We start from the raw sequence: 24,236 nt of genomic DNA, 5'->3' as shown, positions 1-24,236 counted from the left end.
GCAAATCTAAAATGGGTTGGTCTGAAGTAGCTAGGTGTGGTTTGGGCGTAACGTGAAAATAACCAATCAGAGCGTCATCTCACATTCCCTTTAAGAGCAGGCGTATTGTTCCGTGGCGGATTGCTATTATGACGGCGGATTTGCCTGGCGCACGCCAGCGGGAGCTGTCCGGGATGCGGCAAAGTAACAAATGCCCGTCATGGCCGGGCGGCGATGTTGCTGCGGCCTCTCGGGCGCATCTCCTCAAGTCTGGAGAGGATTGCTGCAGCCATGGAGCGTGGGCCTCCAAACACACCACCTGCACCTGTTGTGCCCCTTCCTCCTCCCCCCACTCTATCTGCGTCCACCCGCTCCATCAGGAGCACATCGCGCATTACTCCAGATTCACCAGATTCCGCCAGAGTGTCCAATCCCACCGTAGTTCAACATCACGTCTCCTTAAGTCCTCTAATATTTCCTCATTTATGTCATCAACACATCCATGATTCATGGAAATGTTGTGTAAAACACAACAAGCCACAAAGAATGCTGCTACTTTTTGAGGACTGTACTGTAAAGTGCCTCCTGATCTATCCAAACACATGAAGCGTATTTTCAGTAATATTTTTCTTTGTAATTATGTATGGTTTTCAAAAATGGGAACTGCTGTAGATGAGAGAAGTGTATGCGCGTTGTGCACACACTACATTATGGCCAAGCATTCATCCCTAAAATAGCATCTGAATAACGCGCTACTGACTTTAGACCAGGTTTTTCCTGGTCAGTGGCGGAATTGTTTTCTTAAACTGCAAAATAGGACTACGTAACGTTTGCGCCTGAACACGCCTCCTCTTTTCGCTGAACCGCCCCCGGGAGCGCAAATTCATTCCCTAATCTACCGACGTGCATCTGTGGAGGGAAAAGTCCGCTGTGCGTCGGGTGCAAAATAGGAATGATACATGCGTCGGTGTACAAAGGCAATTTGCGCTGAGTGCAAGATAGGGCCCTGTATGTTATAAACTATGTGTGTTTTGGGTGGTGATGGCGTAGTGGATATGATGCATGCCTTTGGTGTGGGAGATCTGGGTTCAATTCCCACTCCGATACATCAACCAATGTGTCCCTGTGCAAGACACTTAACCCCTAGTTGCTCCAGAGGTGTGCTCTGACATATATAGCAATTGTGAGTCGCTTTGGATAAAAGCGTCAGCTTACATTGACGTGTAATAATAATAATAATAATAAAATCTTAATGTGTAAATTAACTAGTAACTAAAGCTGTCAGATGAATGTAGTGGAGTAAAGAGTACAATATTTCTCTCTGAAATGTAGCGAAGTAGAAAGTGGTACAGTACTTAGTTACATTCCACCACTGGCTAGGTGATTTAAAGCAGTTCAACATTTTGGAAAATAAGCTTATTCACTTTCTGTGAATGTGCAGAGAAGATTGATACCACTCTAGTCTAGATCAACAAAAGTACATTGCCAGGATAAGCCTTTTGCCCCTTCACAACAAGAGCAACCTCCGAGCTAACGCTGAACATGGCTTGAATCGTGCAATAAGCCAGGCCTGTGTGGTGAGTGGTGTTTAATTTTTTTTATTTTTATTGTTCCAGAATAAACCTGATTTTCTCACAGAAGACATTGAGATTTGTTTGTTTTATAGCAGAAAAAAAACTAATAATTGTAGAAAAATAAGATGAAAATATTGAAAAGATAAAACAATACGCAAATGTGAAATTATCGGTGATATCATCGGTATCGGCCACGAGAAGCAGGTAATTATCGGTTTTAGTATCGGCTGAAATGAATCCATATTGTGCATCCCGAAACGTATTGACAAATGAGTTGATAATGAAAGCGTTGATTAGTTGCAGCCCCGAATGTATGATTAAGAATTTAGAAAATGTACAAAATATCTTGCATGCTCTCCATCCACTCTCTCCACTTCTGAAAATATTTCAATCAGACAATTACCGCCGTCCTCTGCACTTCATCAACACTTCAGTACAACGCACACTCATCTCTCCACGAGAGCGCAGCCATTGCTGCAGATAATGAGCCCGGAATATCGTCAGCACAACGTGCAACGCTGCATGCACCACACACCGTATACCGTTATGATTATTATTAACTTTATTTATCTTTCTCTTCTCCACCGTCAACTTTCAAAACATGTTCTTAGGTGAGCAAGACAGCACACTCATCCCAGTTCCTTCAGTACACCCAACAAATCCACCAGAAGGACAAGATGATGTTAGTGAAAATATTTTCATTTTTGGTGTGTATGCGGAGACATGAGGGGAAACTTTGAGAGGCTGATTCGACTGTCAGTCTCACAGTCGAATCTTCGCAGCACCGTGAAGTTCCAGTTCAGACCAAAGATTCTTGACGAGACGAGTGTAAACTTGTAGCGGATTTGCCTGGCGCACGCCAGCGGGAGCTGTCCGGGATTCGGCAAAGTCAAGGTGGCGATGTTGCTGCGGCCTCTCGGGCGCATCTCCTCAAGTCTGGAGAGGATTGCTGCAGCCATGGAGCGTAGGCCTCCAAACACACCACCTGCACCTGTTGTGCCCCTTCCTCTTCCCCCCCACTCCATCTCCGTCCACCCGCTCCACCAGGAGCGCATCGCGCATTGCCACTCCCGGACCCTCAGGTGTCCAATCCCAGCGTAGTTCAACATCAAGTCTCCTAATATTTCCTCATTTATGTCATCAACACATCCATGATTCATGGAAATGTTGTGTAAAACACAACAAGCCACAAAGAATGCTGCGACTTTTTGAGGACTGTACTGTAAAGTGCCTCCTGGACCTATCCGAACACCTGAAGCGCATTTTCAGTAATATTTTCCCTTGTAAATATGTATGGTTTACAAAAATGGGAATTGCTGCGTCCGTGTAGATGAGAGAAGCAAGGTGTATGCACGTTGTGCGCACGCTACATTATGGCCAAGCATGCGCCCCTAAAATAGCATCTGAATAACGCGCCACAGACTTTAGACTTGCGCCACTGACTTTAGACCAGGTTTTTCTTGGTCTGTGGCGGAATTGTTTTCTGAAACTACAAAATAGCATCAGGGAACGTTTGCGCCTGAACACGCCTCCTCTTTTCGCTGAACCGCCCCGGGAGCACAAATACATTCCCTAATTTACCGACGTGCGTCTGTGGAGGGAAAAGTCCGCTGTGCGTCGGTGGCAAAATAGGAATGATACATGCGTCGGTGTACAAAGGCAATTGCGCTGAGTGCAAGATAGGGCCCAAAACTTGTAATACAAGAGAATATGTCTTGGGCCAGGTTATAGCAACAATTGCTAATTTCCACCTGTAGTCCCTAAATATGAATGTGGATAAGGTTGGTGATAGTGAGATACTTGCTACAGCTGCATATCTATTGATATTTCTCTGATTCACTGCTTTGTAGGGCTGAAACGATTCCTCGAGTAACTCGAATAATTCGATTACTAAAAAACCTTGATGCAAAACAATTTGCCTCGAAGCTTCGTTTAATCAATGTTACCAATGTATCGCTTGAGGTGTTTCCGCACGGATGATTATTGCTGTCGCACATATGCCATGAAGACTGACGGCGCAGATTACAAAATGAAGAAAGAGTGAAATAGTGAGGGGCTAAGAGAAGAGACAGGCTGGAGAAAACTACACAGAAGATTATTTTGTAGGCTTTTTCCCATCTTTAATTGACAGGACAGTTAGATGAGAAAGGGGAGAGAGAGGGGGAAGACATGCAGAAAATCATCACAGGTTGGATTCGAACCCTGGACCTCTGTGTCCAGGCATAAACCTCCATGTATATGTGTGCCTGCGCACATAGTGGCGGTGACCACAATTTTATCTAAAGAGCCGACTTGTTGACTATCCATCCATCCATCTATCTTCGTCCGCTTATCCGGTGTGGGGTCGCGGGGGGAGCAGCTCCAGCAGGGGACCCCAAACTTCCCTTTCCCGAGCCACATTAACCAGCTCTGACTGGGGGATCCCAGGCCAGGTTGGAGATATAATCCCTCCACCTAGTCCTGGGTCTTCCCCAAGGCCTCCTCCCAGCTGGACGTGCCTGGAACACCTCCCTAAGGGGCCCCGGGGGGCATCGACCAGATGAGCCCGAACCACCACAACTGGCTCCTTTCGACGCAAGGAGCAGCGGCTCTCCGAGCTCCTCACTGATGACTGAGCTTCTCACCCTATCTCTAAGGGAGACGCCAGCCACCCTCCTGAGGAAACCCATTTTGGCCGCTTGTACCCTGGATCTCGTTCTTTCGGTCATGACCCAGCCTTCGTGACCATAGGTGAGGGTAGGAACGAAAACTGACCGGTAGCTCGAGAGCTTTGCCTTCTGGCTCAGCTCTCTTTTCGTCACAACGGTGCGTTGTTGACTATCCCTTCGGAAAAACAGCTGACTGTTGCGCACCATTTTCTCTCACTCTCTCTCTTCACGGAGAAACAGCTGATCAACGATCTACTAGCATTAAGTGTAACAGAGCTGTGTGACATTGTAATCAAATATATAAATGAAAATAGGTTGAGTATAACTAATATTTACATATACGCCTATATACAGATTACAGGTTGAAGTTTCTGAAAGTTAAGTTGCACAACTTAAGGTAATGTTTATGTATGTATGTTGTTAATGTATGCCTTAGTTTGAGGTTGTTACTGCATTTCAGAAAATGTTTTCTTTAAAAAACAAAGTAATATGGCACTGAAATGCACTTAATGTTTAGTTTTTTGAAAGATGATATTGTAAGCAACGTAGGCAATAAAAATGTAGCTTTTTCCGAAAATTAAACCAAACTATTATATATTATTGCTCTTCGATAAAACAAAAGTATTTCTTATCCGATTACTAAAATAATCGATAGCTGCAGCCCTACGGCTTTGTTTTAACGACGCTCGCTCTCTTCAGTCTCTCTCTAGGTCGCTCGACCACGTACTGTGCTTGCGGGCGCTCGTTGATTCTCCGGGGCCGGTTCAGACCGCTGCAACTTTTCCCTGCAACGCTCTAAATCGGTTTTCGTCTCGTCGCCAATCTTTGACGCTTTTAATAAATCTTTTTAAAGTGGGTAAATAAATCCAACCGCCCCATGACAGATTTAAGTTTCACTTTCCATGATCCGTGACCAACAGTCACCCCTACTGTCGAATCACACGATTCGACAATCAGTTCACGATTGGCAAGACTTGACAGTTCTGCTTCGACTATGAACATTCTTGGTCGGGGCCATCCTATCGCAAACAATTAAAAATCCAGGCTTAGAACATCACCTTGGACCATATGTTGTGTGCATGGTTAACTCCATAAGTCTTGATAGGAATGGCAACTTTTTCTTAAACAAACTAATAGTACTGTTTTTTCCAATATGTGTGCTTTCAGCAGCTTTTAACAAACACCCCTAATTTTGTTCACACAACTGGCCAATCACAGCTAGTTCAAACATGGCTATACGCTTAAACTAAAAACTAAAAATCATATTAGATGACATTAAGAGAGAGCCTGGGTGATATAATCCACCACTAACAATCAAGTTTTTTTTAACACACTGCTGAGCATTGTAAAACTTTTCAACGTAAATTTACAGTAATATACTGGCAGCCGCTTCCCTAGTAAACTAATGTTTATTTACAGTAAGCATACTGTATTTTAATGTAAATAGACATACCGTTTCTTACTGTATTATTTGAATTCACAGTAACTGGTTGCAGTGTACAAACTAATTCCCGCGTTTTACTTTATTTTATAAGATGCATTGGTAATAACAGTAAATACCTGTAATCTGTAACACCTGCAGATAGTGCTGTAATATTATTATTTTCTCCCAGAATGCATTGCCATTTAGAATGATCCTGTATAACATTAAAACAGTAAGATACTGTGAGATTTTAGCTGTAAATTTACATCAAAGGTTTACAGTGTAGTAAAAAAATGTATTATACTGACCCTGATACAAGATTACAAAATGGCGTCCATTCAGTTCAATGGAGTTGCCCGCCTGGCGCATACGCCAAAAAACAGCGAGCAACAACACCAGAGCAATCACATCTACACTATCATTTGATAAAGTGTGCTCTCAATTTTTTTACTTCAGCTTATGGATCGCTATGTAAACTCACTGTGGTAACTAAAGTTAAATAAAAGTGATGTTGCATTATACCTTTGTGTGCTACATGTTCCCAGGAACTGACCTTAAAAACCCACGGAAACCCAGTTTAAAAGGCACTTTATTAAAAGATTACTGATCTAGACGGTACAACACACTGATAATGTAGGCTACATATCATTCAGGCACAGGAAATACCCTTGCCAACACTTTCACTTTAACTTTGAGTGTTTAGTTTGAGTAGAGTGGAAAAAGCAGGAAGAGTAACTTTGCACTTTTGTACCGCTGTGCCAGGCAAAATTAATCAATCCCCAAGTAATTAAATGAATCCATGTCCAGCTATACAGCCAGTGCTACATAAGGCCTCCAGTCTGCCAAAATCTTCCTCTTTAGAGCCAGTGATTGTTGTACCGAGCTTCAGCAAGGGAGTGAGACTGCTACGTACAGCCCACCAAAGCACTCTTGGACAGCCGTGGCGTTCAAGCCCAGCCAAGTATCATCAAAGTGCTGGTTTGGCAGCTGCCCTAAGGGAAGGCAGCCAAGGCCAAGAAAGGTTCTAAACCTGACACAACTACACAAGCAGAGGAAGGTGTTAAAGGCCTGTCCGCCGGGAACGTTTCTCCAGCAGTATCATATCGGATGATTCTGCTTAACTTTCGTTTAACCATGCAGCCACACAGCGGAGGAAGTCTTCTTCACAGCAATGGAGCAGGCCAATACACCAAAGACTTATGTGTCCCCAGGGGACACATAAGTGGGATCTGGCAGGTGGGGGAACCCTATGATCGGGGGGGCACACAACCCCAAATTCCATTCTCAAATTTACCACTTTAAAATGTCTTACTACTTTAAAGTCTTTATCCACTACACTGAAAATTCAACACCAGGAGAAATTGCCAGGAGGAGGATTTCATTCAAACTAAACTAAGACTGGTGTGTTAACAGCATGCCAAATTAAACAGAGCAGACCCCAGATGACCAGTTGGTGACAAGCATGTAAAAGGCTATTTTTTAAACGGAGTCCAACCATAGACTGTATTAAAGAGAGTCAGAAATAAACACGGAGAACAATGAGGGCAGAACAGCATCACCAATCTATTTCAACCAAAAATGTTCTGTCTAGTACTGCTAAAAACATCGGAACTGCAGCATGTTACTCACAGTCGTTTACTAGCCCGTTTGTAACCGGTAGGCTATCGACAACGTGATCTTGACCTGTTCAACTGACTTTACCAGATAGTACGCGACTGTCCTGCTATTATTACAGACATGTGAACTCACCACAGACAGTTGCCCTGTTCACGGACTTACGGCGAGGCACTGCTGAGAATGAATAGGGGAAACATTGGAATGGATATTTGGCTTTATTTTAAACAAACGGGAAACACTGATGTATGAAACTGCTAATTATATAAATGTATGGATTAGTGTTCGGGAGGCAGATGCCTTTAAACAAGCTTTCTGTGAGGTATACCCCATGGTGAAAAACAAATCTGCAAAAATCTGTTAAAAAAAGGCCCCGTCCACACGTACCAAAACGATCTATTTTTTCCCCGTCTTCCCTGGAACCGTGTAAAAAAAAATGCCCGTCCAAACGGATCCATTTGTAAGACTCAACACGCTACTTCATCTTCCAGGCCTATAGGTGGCGCTGTTTCTGCTACAGAAATTCACAAAAAATGGAGAAGAAGAGCATATTCTTCACTTCCACTTCCGTTCATAACATGAGTAGACTTTAATAACTTTCACCACTGCTCATTTTATAAAGGCCACCGCAAGAAATGTTATTTGCTTACATTGTTACATTGCTAGCAGAGCGCTAGCTAGCAGAGCTAACGTTAGCGTGCTAGCTAACATCGGCAGTCAAACAAACATCAATCAATAAAAAAATTTTTTGCGGTAGCCTTTCTACAATAAGCCGTGCTAAAAGTTGCTCTAATCCGTTCAAGGAGTTGATAAGCAGACAGATTAGCAACTCGTTGATAAGTTGTCTCCTTCCACTTTATAAACAGCTCACCATAGAAGCTAACGTTAACGTTACGTCCCTGCTGGAGTGGTCAGCTACTTTAGCGATGTTTAACGTTAGCTAGCTACATAACGTTAGCAATATATCTTATATCAGCGGTGCGGGCTATGCGGCCGAGGGGGGTGGCGATGACATCATCAATTCACACATATGCGTCTTCACTGTCAAAACGAAGCCATAAGGGAGCCGTTTTCAAATTTTTTCACCCTGGGAACAGGTTTCAAAAAAGTGTGTTTTCATGCAGTGCGTTTACAGGATCCGTTTGGACGACTGGCCGAAACGATGCAAAACATGTGCGTTTGCATCAAAAAGCGTCTCCGTGTGGATGGCCCCTAAGTATCTTAAATGTTGTCAGTATACCAAGCGTGTTCCTAGCCTGGGCTTTTCTCCATGGAGTTTACACCTTCTCTTCATGATTGCATAGGTGTGTAGCCACTTTCACCCACACAGTACATTTTTCACTTGCAAAATCGAATATTGTCTATAGTGTATTGGTTTGTCTATATGATCTACCTCTGAGGTCCAGGTTGTTTCAATGTTTGCATACTGGTTAATGCTATAGGAATCACCAGTGAGAGCATCCTGTCCACCTGCATAACTGTGTGGTACGGGAGCTGCACTGCCTCCAACCGGAAGACCCTGCAGTGCATAGTGAAGGCTGCTGAGCGGATTAATGCTGTCCCACTCCACTCACTCCTGTCTACCAAACCCACCTCACCCACAAAGCAATCAGCATTGTGGGTGACCTCAGCCACCGCTCACACAGCATCTTCAGCCTCCTATCATCTGGAAGAAGGTACAGGAGCCTCCGAGCCTGTTCTACCTGACTGATTCCCCAGGCTTTCAGGAAGCTCAACACCCTCCCCTTTCTCCCTCCCCTCTGCCCCCAAGAACTCTGGACTCTGAACCCCCCTCCCCCATCAGGATCAGCACCGACCACTGTATAAAAGAAGAAACTCAGGAACTCTTCCTTTTCTTTTGCACATTTTCAATATCTTTTTCTATATTGTTTGGTTTTGCCTTACATTTGCACTATTTAGATATGCATTACTGTATTGTACATATTACTTATCTGTCATAATTATATATATATATATATATATATATATTACTTATCTTTTTTAAATCTTATTTGTATATATTACTTCTCTTTTTTGTCTTTATTTGTATAAATTACTTATACTAATTTACATTATACTTGTTGTACATGTCATGTTGCACAATGGGTGAGAGAGAAACCTATTTTCAATTGCTCTGTATGTCTGGCACATATTACAAAATTGACAATAAAGTTGACTTGACCTGACTTGAGTATGGTATGGAAAAACAATGGATGAATGGATTGTTTTAATCTAGTCGCGAGATGATGAAGTCTAGTGTGGGGGATCATTGTATATGTTGATGATTAAAGCATCTTTTTATTAAATGATAATACATGCCGCGTGACATCTTAAACCAATAAGGCTCCTACTTACTGTTACTGATACAACTTGCACTACTTGTGATAATAATAGACACATAGGATGACTGATAGGTAGCCTACATACACCCTTACATACATACTGTCTGAAGCCATTAAGACGGATTGTCTTAAAGGTTGCAGGCAGAGTTATGTAGTCCAGAAAAGAAAGAAAAAAAGCACAGCACTCACCACTTTGTCCTCCTGCAGCCCAGCCAGCCATCCATGTATAATGAAAAGAAAGACAGGGAGAATGTGAGCAAAGATGATATCTGAAAGCATGGCAATGATCCTACACCCGAACCAGTAACACACTGTAATACAAAGATATTTCAGTTTCCAATAATGTTACAGTTACTGAACAGAAAAGAATATGCCACAACTCTAAAATATCCAATTTAAAGTAATAATCTTGAAGATTTTAAATTACATAAATGTCTGTTTAGTCAGTATCTATTGCTGAATGATGTAACACAATGGTGATTGAGCTTATGGCCCACTGATTAAGCCCTAGCATTCATAGTATTACAAACTGGGTGTCTATGGCGACATTCCCGGGGAAAATCTCAAGCGGCACACAGTGATGCGTTTTCCATCACCCAGCAGTGATTGGTCCACCTGAGAGGGAAGGCGGTGCTAACGCAACATACTCACTCATCAACTCACTTGTCTGTAAACTGTTTTTTACAGTACGGCTAACGTTGCGAGTAATTGGTTACTATGGCCGAACAAAGAAAAGAGTGATCCCTACAGACAATGAAATTTCAAAAACAAGTGAAAGTGACATCCAAAAACACACATGCAATTAATGCTTATCGACATAAGCGCCACCAAAGACAACGAAATAGAGAACTTCAAGATTGTATCCTTAAGTTGAAATGGTTAAACAATGCCTTAACTATGATGGTGTCAAAGTCACACACTTTGTACTGAGAACCATCCACCCTAAAACTTTTTGTTCATGTATAACACTTCACACCAAATCCGCCTTTGCTACTAAGGGGGCTTTTACACCTATTTTGTTTGGTACGGACATTTAACCACATGTTAAGTGGTTAAATGTACAGTGTAGGTTTCAGTTTGTCTCTGAATTAATGCTACAGCTCCTCAAAACCCAAGTAAAGTTTCAGTGTCTTCCTTCTCAACAATGCAACAAAACATAAGAGCCGCGGTAGCACGGGGAGAGCAGCGGTCAGCTGGAAAAACCTCCGACAGCAGAGAGAGGATACGAGAGGACGGGGAAGCCCGTCTACAAACCAATCAGTTACAAGTATCGTGAGACGCAGCTCACGTATGTGATGACAACAGGACGTAGCTTTGTCACTTATAGTTCTTTAGTGCACTTACATAACTGCAGTGTGAAACCAAAACTTACCGGATCAAATGTATATAATTTAACAAAAACATGAACCTTGGTTTGGACTTTCAGGTGTGAAAGCCCACAAAGAGTGGACAGCTATTATTCACTCAACAGCAAGAGGTCGCTTGGCAAGAAAACACAATGAGGTTATTTTTTTAAGAATGTTTCAGCATTTTTGGAAATGTGTTTGTATGCTTTCTTTCGAAGAGCATGATGAGAAGATTGATACCACTTTCATGTTTTAAGTACGCGGCATGACCCAGGTGGCGATTAGCCTAGCTTAGCGAGAGATTGGAAATAGGGCTCAAGCTAGTCTGTTCCTCACTAAAGTTCACAAATATGCCTACCAAAACCTGTAAAGCTCACTAATTAACACTTTCTATCATGTTTAACAAATACACAAAGAGAAATATAAAAAGGACAAGCAGAGCTAGAGCGCAGCAAATAGCCTAGCTTAGCACAGTGATTTAAAGCAGGGGGAAACAGCTAGCTCTGTCCTAACTTAAAAAAATACACCTAGCACATCTGTAGCTCAAGATTTAACACGCACACAAGCAGAAATGTTAAAACAATTTCTTGCCAAACTTAAGTTTATAAGTTGAACTCTAAGAGAGCCAGGCTGGCTGTTTCCCCCTGTACCCAAAGCTGAGCTAGGCTGTTCTTTTAAGTGCTTGGACAAACCATTTGTCTTGTAAAGTGTCAGTGTCAAATTTCCAGACTGTATTATTTACCTTTAATAATTCTTTCTCATCATTATTTATCGCAATTTCCCTTCTCACTCCTCTACACGAGAAAAGTAACATGATGAACACTGCGAAGACACACTGCTACCATTACGCAATGACAAAAGTATCATATTAAGGAATAACTATACACCAAGTCACAAGTCTAACAGTAGAACCTTGCATGTGAAGACTTTGTTCAAGATAGCTTACGTGTGTGTGTGTGTGTGTGTGTGTGTGTGTGTGTGTGTGTGTGTGTGTGTGTGTGTGTGTGTGTGTGTGTGTAAACGTGCAAAATCCACCTTTCAAAGACATTCTCCCACTGAATGTAGCTGCCCCCACCCCAACACAACACCCAGGACCCCACAGCTGAACTCTCCCCATGTCAGGTAGTAACTAATTAGGATGTACTTTGTGTGTGTGTGTGTGTGTGTGTGTGTGTGTGTGTGTGTGTGTGTGTGTGCGCCGCACACACACCTACCCCCTGCTGTGTGTGTATAGGGCACCTCCGGACCCCTGGGAGACTGCGACAGAGTGGGAGACCACCCCCTTTGTCCACAGCTCAGTCTAATGCCCAATTAACCTTTACAAGCTCCTGCCTGGGTCACACACACTCAAATACACGCATGCTGGCGTAGATTACATTCACACACATGGGTGAAGGCACACATAAATACGTGGTAACACACACAGGATGTGTGTAAATATCAGCACACATCCAGAGCATACCTTACACACATAAATACACACATTTGTGCCATTGCTCATCACCTCCACCTGAGTTCTAACACCTGAGGCCCTGCTATGGCCTGATTGGACACAGCTGCATGTGTACGTGTACGTGTCTTTGGTGCAGATTTGGATCCCATGATGGGTATAAACTTTATGCTGCCCCGCAAACAAAAAATCTTTGAGGTAGAAGACTGCTGGAAACAGGACCCAACACATAATCTTTTCATTAAGAACAATTTCATACAACAGTTGGTTCAAACCACTTGACATAACTGTTATAATGTTTAATTGAACAAGTTAGATAATAGCTTACAGGAAATAGGGAATAGTTAAAAGGAAAATTATTCAGCTTTATATTCCTTCTAACACACTTAGTTAACAGTCAATATTATTTATTAATGTATTCAGTTTAGGGCTGTCAAAATCAATGTGATAATAATGACTTAACGCAAATCCCCCCTTTTAACGCCACTACATTTTTTTGATTTGCGATTAATGCTCAACTATTCTATGACTTGGTCCTCGGGCCGCGCCGTACTTTGGGAAATCAGGAAGCAATGCAGCAATAACGTTGTGGATGGTTATCAGATACTGTAAAGTGCCCCCGCCATGCGCCGTCTGGCTCGCCGCAGCAGAGTGAAGCGCGTCTCTGGTCTGATTTACAAGGAGACCCGCGGTGTGCTGAAGGTGTTCCCGGAGAACGGTATCCGTGATGCTGTCAGCTAACACCGAGCACGCCAAGAGGAAGATGGTGAGCGCAATAGAGACAGAGTGCATTGCGTCATACTGTGAAAGCCACGCCCACCGGAGAGGGAAACAACTCTCCACTATCCATTGACTTGTATTATTTGAAGGTGCCTTCTAGTCAATTCCGTCTGCTAGCAAACAACAGAAAAATGCCTAAATCTGCTGTAACAGCATTTGTCCGTAAATTAAGCTAACACACGTAATGTAGGACATAACGTTAGCTTAGTGTCAGGATCCCACAGTCTTACCATTATTCCTGCTGATTCCTCACATCTGAATCCACATTTGTCTTCATAAAAGATCAGTTTTTCGGTTCGGCAGCTTACAAAAACTTAAGTCATGGGTTCTTTACATTGTTGGTAGTGAATATCACTGATCCTGATCTTGAATCACAAATAAAAGACTCTTTTAAGAGCCACACACTGAATCTAAAGAGAGACTTTCCGTTCTGAGTAACAGGCTTTATTACTTTTATTTATTTTTAACTAAATCAATGATCATTAAATCGCAAGATCCACAAGACTAAAGCTATTGTATGCTATATGTACTGTCGATGTAAACTGAGTTAGCACCGGAGTACGTCCAAGTCTCAGATACCACTTGAGCATTAAAAACTTGAAAAATATCAATTTTAAAGTACATTTAGAACAGATAAGAATGGTGCAATTAATTTGCGATTAATCGCAAGTTAACTATGGCCAATCATGCGATTAATCACGAGTTAACTATGGACAATCATGTGATTAATCACGATTAAATATTCAAATCAATTGACAGCCCTAATTCTAATTAGATTTTTGATTTGTCTTTTACTGCCTTTTGTCAGTTTTGGGGCTCCATTAGTACTTTTCCCCTTAGTGGGAAGAGTCATTGCAAATCATTACAAAGTTAGTCTGAGTGATCAACTTGATCCTATCAATAATAAAACACTTCTATCCTGATAGGAGTGGTCTCCAGTGCCCCTATCCACAGGGCCCGATGGCTCACTGAATGGTTAGATGAGTATGGAAATCATGTGACTCATGTGCTGTGGCCTTCACAGACATCACATGTCAACCCAGTAGAATACCGATTGAAGATGTTGGAGTGACGTGTCATCACAGCACCGAATGAGGGAATCCTCCAAATGTTTGGGACAATGACATGGCTGGAAAGCTAGCGTGTCTTGTTGTTAAACTTACTGTCAGTTTATATTTGCTGATTGCCAAATGTAAATAAAGTTATTTAATTAGAATCTTGCTAGCACAGTATAAGCCATGGTATAAGCGGGTTCATGCCCTTTGAGGTGTCCATTGTCAGGTATTAATGGGCTTGCGTGTCGGGCGGTTCACGCCTTGCCGTCGTCCATTGATAGCCTACCTGGCAATGCACACCTCGTCGGGAATTAACCTTTACGTGATGTATGAGTAAACAGCCATGGGAAGATGTTACATTGACACCCTGTGGTCCACATCTCTCTTACCGTGTTGGAGCGCAGCGACACTCGCCCCCCACAGCGGGCGCAGAACTTGGTCTGGCAGTACGAGCACAGGTTCCCGCAGCCATCTGCGAATTTGGTCTTGTGGCAGATGCCGCAGGTTGGCGCGTCGTCCCGGTGAACAGCCGAGCCCGCCGCCACCGTAGCCTGCCGGATCACCGTCTCCCTGTAGCTGGACAACTGCTGCTGGATACCTCTGGAAGAAACACAACAGGATGAAAACATGAATGCTTTAGCCTCTTAGAAAGTTCATAGTGTTCCGAATTAGTATGGAAATGCAAATAAAGTACATGCAAAAAAAAAATCTATTTACACATCGTTATTTTTTATTTATTTTTTTTTTACCAATGATTCACCTAAATATTTTCTGTTTATACGGTACCGCCAAGGGCAACTACATCATATACGTATCCAGGAAAACTGAGCAAAAGCAGAAAAAGCAGAAAATCCAGACTGACTGACTGACTGACTGACATGACTATGTGATGTGCATTCTTTTTAGAAAACAATTAGTTTTTAGAAATGTCTCCTTATATACTGTCTCTAGAAGTTTATTATTCAACTTTTGTTTTTGTTAAAGAAGGAAAAGAAAATCCCATTACTGAATGCTATCCAATTGCAATACTTCTAGAATTGCAATAAATAAAGATCGCATTACAAATCGAATCGGCACCCATGTATCGTGAAAGAATTGAATCAGGACAAAAGCATATTGTCCCAGCCCTAACATACAGTGTGGAAATACATACACAACAAGACTTATGGGGGTCATTTGACAATTAAATGATCCAAATGCATAATACAGACACCAACCATTGAACGCATCAAAACCATAGACTGTATAAAACTAGATAAAAACAGACAAAAGTAGTCGAAGTACAGAAGCTGGGATGTGCTGCTCTCGGGAGACCATTTGCTAACATAACTGCCTTTCTGAAAAATTGACACATGTCAACACTTGGAAATAGGACAGTGGTGTATCCTAACAGGTTGCAACATACCGTGGGTTGACACACATCAAGTTGTCACACAGCCATTGTGTGAGCTTACATAGAAAGTAATGGTTGTGGGTGTTTTTTGATGTGTTATCTACAGAATGAAAATCTGCAGAATATAGATTGTTTTTCTGCTTGGGCTGGAGATGTGTTAATTCTGAGTTATATATATATATATTTTTTTTTTATCATTTAGAATCTCCGGAAAATTCAGTCTGTTGATTCCGTGTGGCCCTGGTAATCTATCAGCATGCTAGTGTCTATAAGAGGCTGTAGCACAATCTTGGTTTAAAGTGTTAGCATGCTAAACATATCTATTGTAATTAGCAGCAAATGTAAAGTACAGCTGAGTTTAGTCTCGCTTTGCCAGACCTTCCTCGACAGCGCTGCAGAGGAGGGTCTGGCTAGTCCACACAGCATTCCGGAATTGGAGAAAAACATGCTCTGGTTTATTGGCATTTCTTTAAACCAATCACAATCGTCTTGGGTGGCGCTAAGCGCCGGACAGATCCACAGAGCCTCTGCAAAAAATAGCCTCGGAAGGAACTTGTTTTGGTGGAACATGTGTACATTACAAATTTGTTTTAGTCGTGCGAAAGAAAACTCAGATTGGACAGATAGCAGTTTAGTCTAGCTGGCTGGATTTACCCTGCAGATATCTGAGGAGAAGTTAACCATAGTCCTCATAAATCCACCGGAGTTTAGAACGCCAACACAAAGAAAGTGGATGGTGATGGACATCCAGCCGAAAAGGGTGACATCCGGCAGAATTTCCAGCGGCACCGGAGCAACCCCTAAGATGAGGCTGATGGAAATGTCCTTAGTTTTGCTGGTGTTTGATTGTAAGCCAAAGTAGCCCTACTGGACACAGAAACGCTGAACAGATGATGGCATTAGATAAAAAAGTAAGCGGATTGATAAAGTTAATACATGAATGCCAAACTTCATGATAATCCATCCAAAACGTGTTGAGATATTTCACTCCGAATCAAAGATGTCAAGTCTATTGGTGGCACTAGAGAAAAAGTCAGGGGATCGCCAAAGTCCTTACATTGTCTGGGGACCATAAATGTCAATGTACAAAATTGTGTTTGAATCCATCGTGAAGATATTGAGATATCTCAGTCTGGATCAAAGTAGTGGAACAAACGACCAAACTCAGAGCTACTGGTGGCTCTAGATGAAAAGTCAGAGGATCGAGAAAGCCATTACGGTTCAGTTCAGACACTTTATTAATCCCAATGGTATTCATTTGCAGCTTCCCAGTCCATACAGTCAATTCCAACGAACACTCACCTAACTAGTTAAAAGTGTTAAAGATGCAAAAGGTTTTTTTAATAGAGGGAAATATACGCAAGCGCTCTTCACAAGCAAAAATTAAGGATCAGATCTCTACTTCCATTGAATTTTGGGTGTTTTATTCAATTTAATAGCACCGTATACAAACTTGAAACTATATTCTCAGAAGGCGAAGCGCTGCTACTTCTTCCACTTGGGCGGAGTGATTTGCTCGCAGCACCTGAGAAGCCTGTGGTGAGGACCAGAGAGTAACAACGGTGCTTTTCAGGTGTTGCGCTAATCACTCCGCCCAAGTAGCAGCGCTTCGCCTTCTGAGAGTATAGATCCCAGTATGTATACGGTTAGAAGACGGCTGTGTCTCATGTGACCTTGTTATTTGTACATGCTGTGACTATACAAATCACAACATGTAAATAGGAACATGTTGGCGTTATTTTGTCACATATTGGGAGCAGTAGGCTAGATTGAGCCGGTTACCTCCAGGATCTGTGCTAAACTAGGCTAGCGGTAGGTGTGTTAGACAGAGTTACTACACGCATGGAGATGAGAAGGGTATGTATGGACTTATCTAACTCTGGGGGATACGGGCAATAAGCTAAAGTCTCAATAAGTCGCCGTGTTCCTTTATCATACAGGACTTTGAAGCCAGGGACCGGAGTTCGCTTCCTGGGGAAAACTAAAGACTTTCACCTAGGAAATGCTGGGTGAAAAAAATCGTGGTTTTAATCCAAACCGACCAGCCGGCCATCTCCTAATTTTGTAGGAGATTTCGTACGATATATGGACCCATGAGAATGCGTTGGGGAAAAAAACCAAAATGTAAAAACGTAAAAAAAAAAAGAAGTAATACATAAACGACAATACATAAGGCAGTAATGAATCAATATAAAAAACAAATATAAAAAAACTAAACAGGTCCTATAGTTCTGGGGAAGTGTATTTAATCCTAGCCTGACGTCGTCATACTCAGATTCTAGTCAGAATATGAGTCTGATACTGCTCCGTTGGGCTGTGATTATGAGCCGTGTTTCAACCGAACCAGGAAAGAAAATGCCTCTGCACTCAATTGGATAGACCTACAACCAATCAGAGCAACGGAGTATGTGACGTAGGAAGATCATGGTTCTCTGTTCCTCTTTTAAAATGAATGCGCTGTCGATGTCGTCTATAACAGACGTAATGGTGGAACCTACACATCTCAATTCTTCAGCGGCAGCCATCTTTGTTGTAAACAAAATCAAACCCAAGTGCTCTTTGGTGATGTGGTTGATTACGTTACTGTTGATCATCTGTCCATCATTGTAATTTGATTGGTCCGAACAGCTCTGAAGCATAGTTGCTCCACAACGGATCAAGTCCAGACCGAACTTCCCGACCTCAAAGGCTAAGTTCGGCTGACATCCAGGCTATGGCAATCCAACTATTAGTTGCCAAGTCATCTTCCCAAATGTCAACCACATGGTGGCGCTAGAGAAAAAGTCAGGGATCACCAAAGTTATTGGAATCCTCTGGCAACCATAAATGTATGTACACAATTTCATGGCAATCTACCCAATAGTTGATGAGACATTTCAGTCTGATCCAAAGAGGTGGAATGACTTAACCAACCGTCCGACAAACGGACAAACCTATCCATTCCAAGTGTGGCTAAAACTAGAACGACATGAAGTTTAGTTTAGTTTATTGGTTTACACATATAAAAATCCTACAGATTAATATACACATAATCCATAAAATATGTGATGGAGAGATGAAAAAAAAAAAACTCAGAAGGGCACTCTCCAATACATACTCCAATTGAAATAGAAATAAACTAAAATACTGATAAGAAAAGAAAAGAGACAACAGAGAAAAAAAGCCAAAACTAAAATTACACACAATACCAAATCAACAGAATAAATATAAAAGGTAAAATAATACTAGGAGTTACATGGGTTGTTTACAAGATATACCATACGGATAACATTTGCACAGACAAAAACAAACCTTTAGAAATAATAAAGACGTCAATTGAAGAAATAGATTCCTGACATTTCTGTTAATCCAAAAACAGAAAAATTCTGTAGAGTTACAGTATATCCTCTGTACCTTTAAACGGAAATTTCTGTTAGTAGCCTCTTATAGTCAAACTTTTGTCAATAGTCTCGGTGTTATCTTTGATAGTTCGTTCAAATTAGCCTAGTGGTCAAATCCAGCTTATACCTGTTGAGACTGTTGGCAAAGGTGAAGGCCTTTCTTTCTCCTAAAGACTTCGAGAAAGTTATTCATGCTTTTATTACGTCTCGGTTAGACTACTGCAACTCTCTATACTTGCGGATCGATCAATCATTACCAAATCGAATGCAACTAGTACAAAATGCAGCCGGTACAAGAAAACGGGAACATATAACACCTGTCTTGGCCTCTCTTCCTTGGCTTCCTGTACGTTTCAGGATCGATTTTAAGATCTTATTACTTGTCTTAAAGGCTTTAAATGGTTTCGGCCCCTTTGTATCTGGCTGAACTTTTAAATCGCTATTCAGTGAAGGACTGGGATCAAAACATTTTTGTCAATAACTTAGCTTGGAAATTCTGCCTTCCGAGTAAATCTATCCACGAACCTCGCTGCAGTACAATCTTGAATATTTGTGGCTGCGTGCATAAAATAACTTAGCAAAATTAACCAAAGACAAATTATCAGTAGTGGCCCATAATGGTCCAAAGGGGGGCGGCCCTTCTGGCATTTGTCCAAATTCCAGATGGCCAGTCACTGTCGCTATTCACCAGTCAACCAACCTGAGGTCAACCAACCACTTGCTTTTGGATGTCCCAAAAGCTGGGCTAAAAAGGGGATCGAGCTTTTGCGGTGGGTGCTCCCATCCTCTGGAATAGACCTTCCATTGTATATTCGAGAGGCGAAGTCCCTGCTAAAGACACACCTTTTTACTCTGGCCTTTGGTCCTATAGCTGAGTCTGGGCATCAGATGTCTTTTACTGTTTTCTTGTTTCATGTGATTTGTAACAATGTATTTTATGTGATCATTTTTGTATTTGATATTCTGTCTGGTTCAGCACATTGGTCAACCACAGTTGTTTTAACGTGCTATATAGATAAATTTGACATTGACATTGACAATCCAAAAATCTAAAAACTTAAAAACACCTGGGAAAAATCATTACAGAAACTTCCTTCATATTAATGCAGTATATTAGCCCTTTAACAGTGAAGATACAATTAAAAAACTAGAAAAGAATGGTGAGAGTTTTTTATTGGATGAATAATAAATAAATAATTATATAAAGGGGAGGAAAAGTGAACAAAAACCAGAGAGTGAAGGAGACAATGGTTGCATTAAGTCAAGTCAATATCACTGTTCTCAGTACTGTTTGTGTGTTTCGCAGCAATCAACTTTTTGTGTCATCTATTGTTTCAGGCTGCTTTGCAGACATGAGAACTCTTCGAATCGATATGAGAAAGGGAGGGGAAGAGTATTGGTTTTATTTAGGCGTTACAGTGTGTTGATTAACTGGATTTCACACTGTGGAGATTGAGCAGAGAGCAAATAGAGGGGAAACAGACCAAAGAGGACAAGAAGTGATGGGCTGAGAATCACAGGAGGAGAGGAGATATACTGTATATGTAAGTTTTTATTTGACCTAGGCAGGCTAGTTATCCCACCTTTTATCTGAGTAGGCAGATCAGTTAAAGTGCCCATATTGTGCTTTTGGGCTTTTTCCCCTTTCCTTTATTGTGTTATACAGTATATCTTTTTGTGCATGTTATAGAGTCGTTGGTCTCTTTTTTTTGAGTTTTTTTCTAGATTTTTTGTCGCTTTTTTCGAGTTTTTTTATCAAAATTTTTTCAATGTTTGTTTAGCTCTTCTCAATACATGCAGACATGTCCCGGGACCTCCCTAGATAGTTCTCAACCCCCATGTTGAACCCAAAGTTACACCCTAGGTTACACTACCCAGTATTACAAACGCTGAGGAGAGGAGGTGAGGAGGGATGAAAGGAGAGGAAATGATAAAAGAGGAATGGAGAGGAGAAGTGAAATGAAAGAGTAGGAGGATGGAAAGAAGAGGATGAGAAGAAAGAAGAGAAAATGAGAGGAGATAGGGATACAATGTGTGTTGTGTGTGTGGGGGTTGGGGGGTAGATAAAAAGAGAGGATTTTAAAACAGTCTCTTGACCAAACTTTGAGATAAATCAGTCTGTGATTCACTCAACATCCACTGATCTTAACTATTAGGCAAAATAATTCATAATTTCCAGCTTTCTTTTTAAACTAAACAATTAGGTATAATGTAATTTAAATTAGGTTTATTGACCATAAATAAAAAAAATAAAAAAGTGCTGAAAATAGTGACAAAAAAACGTTTTAAAAAAGCGTCAAAAGCGCCAAAAAAAGTTCATTTTCAATTTTGACCCGGAAGGACAACAAGTTTGTGGGGCGACCTTATGGAATGGACTGAACAATGACATCAAACAGAGCCATAATATCATTCAGTTCAAAAATAGATTCAAGAAATCAATACTTGATCAATTCAGAAAGGAATAGACCGAAACACAGGAATGGAATTGTAATGTAAAGGTATTGTTGTATATTGTTGTATATTATTGTAAGACCTGAAAGACTGTATGCTGTATTTGCATATCTATTTGTTTTGTAATAATATGATATTGTGAAGTAGGGGCAGGACCTAATAAGCTGTATGCTTCTGCCTGCTCCTTCTCAAACTGTGGTCTTTGGTAAATTCAGATTTTTTTGTGTTTTAATTTTGTGGTTTTAATTGTTTGTTTTTCATTGTTGATTGTTCGAGATAAATAATAAAATAAAATGAAAAAATAAAGTTCATGGTCGACGGGAAGACAACACAAGGGTTAAAATGTTTGCCCTTTCCCCGGATCTAAAACAGGGAAGGCACGCAAACATTTTAAAGATTACAAAAGTGAGGACAGTATTCATATGAATCAAATGAGTCATCATATATTACGGCAGGAAATAGACATACAAGCAAAGAAATACTCTTGACCTCCGTATCTGAACTACAGAACACTGAAGAAAACTGATTCATACATGTTAAGAAGAGTTATCTGAGCTATGCTGGCCTACACGTTAAACGTGAGCTCTGACATCCTCACGTTCAATCTGCTCAAAGCAATAAAGAGCATTTCACCTTCTATGACATCTAAAGCATTTCATAGCATTAGCTGTGGCTGCAACAGTAGCCTACTTACAGACCAGGAGTCAGCGGTGCAGCTTCTTCTCCCATCTGCCCAGCTTTTTTTTTTTAAACTACAAATCCCAACAGTAGAGGCCTGAGAAAAGGAAGTCCAACATCCAGTCTTTTGATAGATAAATCACAGCGTTGCTCCTTACTCCTTAGTTAGTGTGTAACTGGACAAACTGTTTCTCTAGATACACTCTAAAGAAAAGCCTTCACAGACTCCAAGGACCCAGTGGGTGAAATACTACCTGCTCCTGGAAATGTTAACACCTGTACACACACACACACACACACACACACACACACACATCTCACCCCATCTCTTCCCTTGTAATTTCTACACAAAACAGCATACACATTTGCCCTAAACTAACACACACTCATGCAAACCCAACGCTGATCATCTTAAGTGCACACACACACACACACACGCACGCACACACACACACACACACACACACACACACACACACACACACACACACACACACACACACACACACACACACACACACACACACACACTTCCTGGGGGCAATAGCCAAAGGCCACAGAGAGGTCACCTGCTGCTGCAGCACCGCAGGATTTACTTCCTGATCCACGGCTCTTGCTGTGTCGGTCCCAACCCCTGGCTCTGTTCATAGCCCAACAGAGTTGCACCAATGTACCGTAAGGGCTAGTAAATACAGCCAGTGTGAACGACTATATGTTTAATTATCAATACTACATAGATTGTTCACGACACGCCTTTAAACTGAATTGAATCTGACGATATTGGCTGGATTCGACATCAATATGAGGGGTTGTGTTTTTTTTTTTTGATTATGATTATTGGTGTCTTCTTTGTTACTTGAGAGGCATTTTTGTTGATGATAGGTGGCTTTAATCCAAAATAGCTTCTATTGGTATTAGGCCTAATAAATCCATGGCTGGCTGTAACTACACTCAATATTAAATGCATAGAGGGACATAGAGTGCATTCCTTCATCCTTACATCTCATTTCCCTCTTGCCTTATTGTCATTCTGTTATTGTTTTTGGATTATTTCCAAAAACACCTTCCCATTCTGATGTCCGTTACATCTTTCTGTGTTTTTTTTCTATTCTATGTTTCTATTTCTATTACCTCATGGCACAATTCCACCTTTTTTTGAATGTATGTTCGGTCTATTTGCAAACTTTAAGAAAGTGAAAAGTACAAAAGGACAGATGCCTACTGAGACGAAACTGTAAAGCAGGAGATATATTTGCTTGTAGCTAGGAGTAGGCAACGCATGGTGGCTGCCTGGCGTATCTGTTTGGTCCGTTGGTTGTGCATGTCATCAGAAATTTACGCTGTGAGGTTGTCTAATGCGTGGCGAACACGTGGTTAAAAAGTTTAAGTAGAACTCCAGTTTAAAGGGTAACTACCGTTTTTTTCAACCTGGATCCTATTTTCCTATGTGTTTATGTCTAAGTGACTGATGGGAACAACAATCTTTGACATTGGTCCAGTATTAAGCCAGAGCGCTGCAGTTGGCAGCGGCGAAACCAGCTACAATGTAAGTTAATAGGGCAATTGTCCAGCTTGTATTTACCTTCACAAAAGTGCTCGTTTTGTCACTGACAGACTCAGATTATTATTCTAAGTGTCTGACAACATTATGGAAAGGATCCCTTCAGAGATAAATTTAAAACCTCTTTGAGACCATTCTGTTTAACCAGAAACAGCTCTGAAGTCGCTAGCGCTAAACCCACCAGACTCCATTTAAAAAAAGTGTATAGAGCCAACATATTTTCACATGTAAATTGCTAAACTATGTGTTTATTTCAACCAAACCTATAGTTGTGATGGTTGGAAAAGTGGAAAGATGACCCAAAACGGCTTTGCATAGTTTTATTTTGTTTCTGTCGACTTTGAATGAAGTGTATTTTACGATGCTAAAATTACTGTTTATTTACATGGAGTCTGGTGGGTTTAGCGAACGCAATTTCGCGGATGTTTTTATGTTTAAAAAAAGGATCTTACTCTTTAACAGAAAGGTCGACCTCCTTAGAAATCCTTTCCATAACTTAGAATATTAATCTGAACCTGAGCCAGATCAACAAAGGTGTATCTTATCTTATCATATCTTACCT

General features: G+C 41.3%; 1 protein-coding gene across 2 annotated transcripts in view; it reads right to left on the bottom strand.

Annotated features, from left to right (window-relative positions):
- The window catches only part of LOC120547952 (regulating synaptic membrane exocytosis protein 1-like), a 150,262-nt gene that overhangs the window by 94,587 nt on the left and 31,439 nt on the right, over nt 1-24,236 (bottom strand). For both annotated transcript variants that reach the window (XM_039783784.1, XM_039783783.1), the window contains exons 3-4: nt 14,601-14,811; nt 9,770-9,781 (exon numbers count right to left, since the gene is read on the bottom strand). In XM_039783784.1, coding sequence (XP_039639718.1) covers nt 9,770-9,781; nt 14,601-14,811 — 223 coding nt within the window. The remainder of the gene's footprint in view (nt 1-9,769; nt 9,782-14,600; nt 14,812-24,236) is intronic.

The sequence above is a fragment of the Perca fluviatilis genome, chromosome 19, assembly GCF_010015445.1.
Source record: "Perca fluviatilis chromosome 19, GENO_Pfluv_1.0, whole genome shotgun sequence".
Taxonomy (NCBI): domain Eukaryota; kingdom Metazoa; phylum Chordata; class Actinopteri; order Perciformes; family Percidae; genus Perca; species Perca fluviatilis.
This window is presented reverse-complemented; position numbering and strand designations above follow the sequence as displayed.